This window comes from Gobio gobio (assembly GCF_949357685.1).
Source record: "Gobio gobio genome assembly, chromosome: 6".
NCBI classification, from domain to species: Eukaryota; Metazoa; Chordata; class Actinopteri; order Cypriniformes; family Gobionidae; genus Gobio; species Gobio gobio.
The window spans coordinates 55304715-55313676 of NC_137102.1; the positions used below are offsets into that span (position 1 = coordinate 55304715).

An 8962-nucleotide genomic window follows, 5' to 3' on the forward strand; every position below is an offset into this window, starting at 1 on the left:
TCCAGAAAACAAGACATCATTTCTTATGCCATTTCACTTGTCTAGTAAATGTATCTTGAATTAAGAATAATTTATATATTTGAACTGGAAACAAGTAAGATACTAAGTAAGAAAAGCATTTTTTCAGTGATAATGTTTGCTTATTCACACACTATGGTACAATAGCAGCTTACCTGTGTATTTCACAGTGAGAGCATAAGTCTCTTCACAACTGGGTCCTGGCTCTCTTTCTGACACTAAATTAAATTTGTTACATTTATTTCTCACCACAAATATCCCCTTTTTACAAAGCTTTTAAATCAAGTCAAGTCAGTGTCATGAATGTATTGCTGAATCATCAGGTATCATTAATTATCTCAGGGCATTTTTCATTGAGTAGGGCTCTTCGTTACTATTACTAGTTCTTCTGAATGACAATCTGGTGTGTTGGGCTCATGACTGGTGCTTAGTAACGTTACTGGGCCTTGCTCTTCACTGTTAGCAGCAAACCGGACTAGAGGCGGCTGCTGCTGAAGAGCTACAAGAAAAAGTTTGATACATGAACGTGGTTTGCAGACAACGTTGTTTTGCACGGTCGCTAGCATCTCGCACTGCTCCTAACTACCTTAACGTTAGCTTATTACCGGCCTCGTCGTCTTCATTTATTTCAAATGTGCTCAGCTTAGAACATTTGGCCGCGTCAGTTTCCAAAGCTTTCTTCTTTTTTATCCTGGCCTTTTCAGCGCCGCCTTTGCGCTTCCTATTATCCAAAATCGGACTTTTTTTATTTTGAGCAATTTGCAAGGTGCTGTGTCGGGGGCGGGGCCAGGGAGTGAAAAGATAATCACGTCATCATTAACCTGCAGGCTGCACTCTGCGTGATAATATTAAATAAAAAAGAGTGGGACTGCGGTAAAATAATAAATAAAAAAGTGGGGCTGCTGTGAGTGCAGGCAGCTATAGGGACAGCATCCATATTTCAACCCAGTGCCATGACAACAACGGCCCTTGTGGCCAAAAAAACAGACCGGCCCACCGGGAATTTTCCCGGTGCTACCGATTAGCCAATCCGGGCCTGGAAGTGAGTGAGTGAGATCTCCCCACTGTGGGCGGGTTGAAAACATCTACTGGCTGTAGTCTCCAGCCTCTGGCCAAAAAATCCTCAGATTACGCGTCATTGGAGGATTTTTTCCAGAAATAAAATGCATAATTCTCTCGTCTCAGGGGGATATGAGGGGGGGGGGGGGGGGGGGGGGGGAAACCATAATTCAAATCTACTACGGGGTTTCTACTGATACAAAGCTTAATGCTAAATCACTGAAGTGACCCTTTAAATACACAAGGACTAATGACTAAACAAGACACACCTGTGAACAATCAAGACAATGAACCAATGACAACATGACACAAGAGAAGCACATGATAAGATCACATGAGGGCAAGAGGATCACATGACTAACAGGAACCATGACTGTGATCAACTTCAGAATAAAAGACATGAAACATGAACAGGAAACAAAACCAAACACACGTGACACATTCTGCTACATTAAATATGCCTTTTATTGACTGTAAGGTATAAAATACAAAATTTGTATATTTATGAGAGCAGTTAATGTAAAGGGACTGTTGTAATGGTAATATAAAAATAAGATTAATAGAATGACTATTTTTAGATCAGTAAATGTGTGTGTGTTTAGTCCGTGCTTTTGTTTTTCTGTGTTACGGTGGGCAAGTTTTAGAAAGTGTTTATATTTGAACCGTTTTGCATTTAATGTTCAGCACTGACTATAGACACATTCACTATATGTGTTAGGCTTTTATTTACACATTGTTTTAATCCTTGTCATGATTTTTATAAATAATTTAAAAAATACAATAGATATTTAAATATAAATATTAATTAGTTGATCCTGGGTCTCTTGTTTTGCAGGAAGGGTTTAATTTAATTTAAGCTCTGGGTTTAATTTCTTGTATTTTCTATTTCTTAATTTTATTTCTGTTCCTTGTCCTTGTAATAATAAATAAACCTCATTATGCTAGTTTACACTCTGCAGTTCAATGACTTTCACACACACCCTCTACCTCATCGTACAATATGTTAGTTATTGTTCTGAGCATAATAAATGTATTTAGTTTATAGATGCTTCTGTGTGTCTGTCTCCGCCTACTGGACTGTTTGTATTTTTACTGTCCTAGTTTCAAAAAGAGAAAAACAAGCACATTATGCTAGTTAACACTGCCTCAGACTGTTCTGGGCTGGATTTCTCGTCGTTCTTAAGTTATACCTTAAGGTGCACCTTAACGTTAATACGTGTTTCCTGAAACGATCTTAGTTAAGAATACCTTCTGTAAGTCCTACTTTCGTAAGGTTGGTCTGGATCACTCTTAGCTATACCTTATCATTATTGACAGTTCATTCCACTGGTGGCCACCACTGTGCAAAAAGCTTCTTTACATGTCAGTCCATATGAATATAATTCTGAAGTTGTAATATACTGTACACCCAGTGTTCAATTAGGCTAATTTAATTGTTTTTTTTTTTTATGTAAGGATTAAAATTGTCATTACACTAATGGTTGTAAACTTTTTAATTATATTATCCAAAGGTTCATCAGCTGGCAAACCATTATGGAGTCTATTTAAAGGGAATGATTGTGGAGGGGAGTTTGGTCAAACTATGGCAGCGATACAGCGAATATTTGTGCTAAATCAAAGACGGCGCCGTCCGCGGAGCCATTTCTATGTGCACTATTTCATCCGTGAAAACTTTAGTCCCCTGGCTACCCTGTCCAAAGCTGCAATTCAAAATTAATTTTGCCTGCCATGACAGTAAATTCAGCAGCTTTTAGATCTTGTTGGTCCGACTTTTTCAAGACAAACTCAACGGAGTAGCCCCGAAATTCAGCTGCCGCCACTCTTCTCTTTCTTTCTTTTTTTTCCGCTATAGCTGTTGATTATGTTTCGCGTGTGGCGCCTTTATTGAGTAGGTCATCCAATAACCGAAATTAGTGATTTACACCAATAATGTTATGCGGGCAATCAACTCTGCTTGTGGAGTAAATGAAGACGATGGTAAAATATATTATGATAATATAAATGGCATACTGCCCGTTAGTGGGTTGATGCATGATACCTTTGGGCATGAGAGGTTGCAGGTTCGCACAATCATTTCAAAATTATATAAATTATCCACGGTTTTGAATTTAGTTTGCAATTTGGATTATATTTATAAGATCTCACGAGTCCTGATAAATGCAATTTCAACAATTTCTGAAGTGCTTCTATTATAAAGAACACCGCTGTCTCACATAACGCAGTTAAACAGCCCCTGCATAGAGTGATTCATCTATTTTTGAGTCATTGATAAACTAATTCAGCACCTGCTGACGCCGCACTTAAGAAGGTAAACCTTAAGCAACCTCCTAAGATATAGTTCGGGGCACGCCTAGAAATGGGATACCTTTAGTTAAGTTATACCTTTAGAGTCTTCGTAGCGCGCTAAGAGACAACGTTATCGGGAAATGCAGCCCTGCGCTCTGTCCCAATGTTTTTTCCCCTTTGGTCTATTGAGGTACAAACTACGTGTTTTGCTACTCTGGAATAGCAGATCTCTGGCCCATTGGGCTCTGGTTTCAGCTGGCGCTGCGTGTTCAGCTCCTCCAGCGTCTACACAGCTTCACAGAGCGCAGCAGACACTGATCTATATTTATGACAAATACAGTGTGTCTATATTTGTGTAGATCAGTGGGAGCAGAGGATGTAAACTGTAGTTGATGGTCCACTTCTGTAGGTGATCAGGAAGCTCTCTGCAGTTCCGGTGTCACTCCTGCTCACCCTAAACACATAATCAAAACCGTTTATCTACACTATCCTAACAATACAATCCAAGCCATGAATGCTGTGATTCAGATAAGTGTAATGTCACTGGTCACCTGTTCACTGCAACCAGGGATGGACCTCAATGTCGTCTAAAGTGGGACGGTCTGCCGCCGCGTCCCTGAGACACCAGCTGATCAACTGATGGCACTCTGTTACACACAACACAGTCTTCAGAAACACAAACCAACAAACTCATCCTGGGTTTCTACCTCTGAATGTTTGCTATCTCTTGCCTGTAGACAGCTCTCTAGGGAAGATCAGTCTGCTTCTAAAGGAGATCCTGTCTGCGGCTATGAAGGGGAAGCACAGGATGTTATAGAGCGTCACCCCCACAGACCAAACAGTAGCCGGTCCTGCATGATAGCGGCGCTGATTAAACCACTCAGGAGGGGCGTATTCGAGAGTACCTGAGAGACACAAGAAGACCAGAAACATCCACTGAATAAACTCCGGTCCAAACTAATTCTCTCACCAAAAGTTCACAAACATCCACAGAGCGTTTCCTCCTGTAACGCAAACCCACCAGCAAAAGACGTGTAGGCCGAGTCCTTCATCAGCGCTCCACAACCGAAGTCCAGCAGCTTGATGTGGTGTGAAGCTGTGGAGATGAGCAGGTTCTCTGGCTTGACGTCCCGGTGCAGGACTCCGCGGCTCTCGCAGTGCTTCAGAGCGGAGATCAGCTGCACCAGCACTTTCTTGGCCAAGCTCTCATCCAGACAGCCGTTCTCCTCGCAGAAACTCTGCAGATCTTGGCAGGGAACTGGCCGTTCCAGGATCAGGCTGTAGCGGGTGTCACGCTCAAACCACTCCACCAGCTGCAGGACGTTGGGGCAGGCGGGAGCCGAATTGACCCGGGCCATCAATGCCACCTCCAGAGGCAGCAGACCCTGACCTTCCTGCAGGGACAAATGCTCCATTATATCCAGCGCTGAGCGAAACGGAGGAAACAGAACAACAGATTCACGCTGGAACTTACATCTTTCAGCATCTTTAGGGCCCTGTCCTTAGAGACGTACTTGATGGCCACCTGTAGACGATAAGCCACAGTAAATCACACCTGAATTTACTGATATCAACATTTATAAAGGCTGTCTGAACAAAGGAGGGAAGAAAATGTCTTACTGGCAGTCCGTCAGACCTGCGTATCCCAGCATACACGGCGCCGAATCCGCCCTTTCCCAGCAAACAGCCCTTCGCATATGCTTCTGCAAAACATACGATCAAAGAAACGTCTTAAGAGAAAACATGTTGCAGTCTCTAAAGCTGTACAAAGACATAACTTTAATGCAGTCCTTACATCAAACAGCTGAGGAATATTTTTTAATGACAAATCATTTAATAATTGAGCCATAACTTTTTAATATAAGTCTATTCTGACCTTTGCGAGAACGTTTCGCAGGTGTTTTAAATGAAGTGGACGGACTTCCATCGTCTGGTTCCTCCCGGCTCCCGCTCTGCCCCTTCCTCTTCCTGTCAGCCGGACCTGTGGACACAGACACAGCCAAATCAGAAGGCAGGGGGGCAAAATATCCTGGTAGTTCCTGGCCCAGTGTCGGGGTGGGGTCTGGCAGCGGCTCCTCGTGGTCTTCCGAACTGATGATCCAAACCTCCTGACTGGAAGCAGCTCTGCTGGATCTGCAGCGGCCTGGAGCTGGAATATTTCAAACATTAGAAACTGTTTTTTAATATTATGAATAATTAATGTCAGTGGTTACAACAAATTGTTACTTTATTTTTTCAACTTTCTATGTTAATGACAAATAATTGATTAACTGAGCCATACATTTTTTAATATAAGTCTATTCTGACCTTTGCGAGAGCGTTTTGCAGGTGTTTCAAATGAAGTGGATGGACTTCCATCGTCTGGTTCCTCCCGGCTCCCGCTCTGCCACTTCCTCTTCCTGTCAGCCGGACCTGTGGACACAGACACAGCCAAATCAGAAGGCAGGGGGGCAAAATATCCTACTAGTTCCTGGCTCAGTGTCGGGTGTAGCAGCGGATCCTCGTGGTCATCCGAACTGAGGATCCAAACCTCCTGACCAGCCGACTGACTGGAAGCAGCTCTGCTGGATCTGCAGCGGCCTGGAGCTGGAATATTTCACATCAAATAATTAGTCATATTTTAATAATAATCAATTACAAATTGTTCTTAGAGTAACTCAAGTTTATTTCATATGCGAGGAATCAAATGCATGTGATCACTTAGCCCGGGAAATTTAGGGATCACATGTGGTTACCTCGCACAAGTTTCTTCACATTAATTTAGTCAATTATTGTACAACATCACACCAAAGAGTACAGAAGCCCAAGAGGCGAAACTCAATAGAACGCTCCATAGCAACCGTTGCCCCATGACGGCCGCCATTATGGACTGAAAACTGAAGGAAAACGCCGAAAAATAATGGAAGTCAATGGCACTGAACCAACTTAACATAAAAACTTAACATAACTTAATTTTTTCTGGCCGTCATATCTAAATATGAAAACAATTTCAAATACATTAATGAGGATGACCGACGTTAAATGACAGAAAATGTTACGTCTATGTGCTGGTTATGAATGGCCTAATTATCCTTAGGAAAATAGTATTTTGGGACAAAATATTACTATAGTACTATAAGACTACTATAGAAATACTATAGCGGCTCTAGGATATTAGAGGCATTACAGAACATAACATACTTCTGTGATGTTCTGTAATACCTCTATAATATTTTAAAGCTGCTATAGTAGTCTTATCGTACTTCTATAGTATGTCCCAAATTACTACAGTATTCCTATAAGATTACTATATTTTGTCCCAAAATACTTTAAGATTCCTATAGTACTTTTTCGTAAGGGTATGCCCCCACCGATTCGGCTTCATTAGCCTACCAATTATGGTTTGCAAAGATACAATTATAAAATTACTGCAAACCTTTAATCTATCAATATTTATGTTCTATTATGCATTTTCCTTGTTTTATGAATAACAGAAATGCATGAAATCATATATAGGCAGACACACAGTAATAAGATATTTATTCAAATGTTGATTTTGATAATAGTGAACATCACCATATATATGATTTGGAAAAATAAATTAATTCACAAAATAATAAATGAACATTTCTAAAGAAATTTCTTTTCCATAGAATATCCCAAAAATATTAACAACTGGTTTTTCAACATCTTCAGTGAAAGTGCACACAGTGAACGTTTCAATGGCAAGAACAAAAACAAAATCAATCTGTGAATGTCCTATTACAGGCGGAAAGGTACAAAAAAGATGTGCAATCTAGCAAGTGCACACATGAACTATAAACAGGACTAAAATGGAAGTGGTGTCATAAGATCTCAGTAATTAATCAGACACCACCATCTATTGTGTGTGCATTTGTGTATAATTTTTGCAATTTATTGCAGAACACTGCTTGCGTTTTGACAAAACTTATATTCATCTTCACAGTTGTGACTGGCGCGCTAACGATTTCAGCAGCTTTCAGTCAATAATGGCGGCCGCGCCTCAGCAGCGCCATCTACAGACTGTTACCCATAACACAACAGAGTTTCGCCTCTTGGGCTTCTCTACTCTTCGATCATACCATAACCCATACCAATCAACAATACAGAAACAAAAATAAACACTCACCTCTTCTTTCACCCATGAGAGCCATCGACATCGTCCTACAACCTGTAATAGAAACAATACAAAATACAATACAAAAAAAGAGAATATAATACAACCTTATTCAGAAATACCCCTCCCCCCAAAAAATAATCAAATCAAATAAAAAAACCGAAATAAAACTCCAAACTCCGTCGAAAATTACAATAAAATAAAATTGTAATCAGAAATAATATGAACTCTTTCAAAAAATAAAAGTCGATGGAAAGAAAATATCTTCCGATCTCCTTCTAGAATAAAAGCCTCCTCAAAACTCTTTCAAACAGCCTCAAAATCTCGAGATTTGCACAGGAAACAATCTGCAACCGTGTCGGTGTCTCGCCTCCGCTCAACCAACAAACAGCGACGGATTCCACTGTTTATATTTAAAGTTCATATTCACAGGACGCGTCGCTATAGCAACTCATATGAGCACGCTCATATGCACGCACGCAAAAACACAAATAACGTCGCGTGCGTGAGTGCAGTTACGCTCTCGGTTTTGTACTTGTTTTATAATTCCTGGAATTTATCATTTTCAAAGCCTTAATTGTTCATCATAAGAAAATTGAGTACAATTAATGAATTCACAGTTGCAATTGACACCCCTTCAATTCAAAATATAGACATTTGATTTAAATGTAGCCATTTCTTTGATTGGGACTCTATTTAATTTACCTAAAATTTAGAAATGTATGTAGGCCTATTTAAAATAGCGGGGCAAACTACATACTTGTTTGCCGTCCATTGAAGTCAAGCTTTGAAGTTTTATTTTATTCATAAAGTTTAGGCCTATTTTATTTCGATGTATGATTTTGTTTTATTACCATACATTATTCCTAACCGTAATATTTAAGTCCGAATCGTCACATGACATCGCAGATACATTTAACTCTTAATAAACTTAAATGATATGTGTTCATAAACACTGAGAGATGGTGCTTATGATCATTATACATCATGAACGTCATCACCCGTTCCTTCATTAGTAAAATCATATAATGGGCTTTTTCGTTTTGTTTTGGGCTCGTTTATTAATTTTAATTTCTTCACCCCTCGACTACTAACCGGTTTAATTCACAGGACTAAATTTAAAATCACTAATTTTTTTTTTTTTTTTATATAATTATTAAATGCAGCACGACTTTCAATCTAATGTATTTCAACGGGACGTATTTTTCGTGCCTGCACCACGTTTTTCTTTCGAGAGCACAGTATTTTTTTCTCAATTGTTATTCATTTTGCAAACTTTAAGAGCTACATTACTCAACATTTAATCAAGAGATTTTAATCCTCGTTTTTATTGCTTTATATTCGGTAGGCTATACTCAACATTAATCTATTTATTCGTGTCCAAGGGCACAGATATCCTTCTTTTTTTTTTCGTGTCACTCAGCACGACTTTCAATGTATTTCAATGGGACGTATTTTTCGTGCCTGCACCATGTCTTTCTT

General features: G+C 39.7%; 1 protein-coding gene across 1 annotated transcript; it reads right to left on the bottom strand.

Moving 5' to 3' along the window:
- Nucleotides 1-3918: 3918 nt before the first annotated feature.
- On the bottom strand, nucleotides 3919-7523 carry LOC307128585 (serine/threonine-protein kinase pim-3-like; the record flags this gene model as incomplete). The annotated part of the gene is made up of 7 exons (XM_079820496.1): nucleotides 3919-4010; nucleotides 4095-4268; nucleotides 4385-4757; nucleotides 4838-4888; nucleotides 4984-5066; nucleotides 5671-5949; nucleotides 7493-7523. The coding sequence occupies 7 exons, from the start codon at nucleotides 7521-7523 to the stop codon at nucleotides 3919-3921; spliced, it is 1083 nt and encodes a 360-aa protein (XP_079676622.1).
- Nucleotides 7524-8962: the final 1439 nt, after the last annotated feature.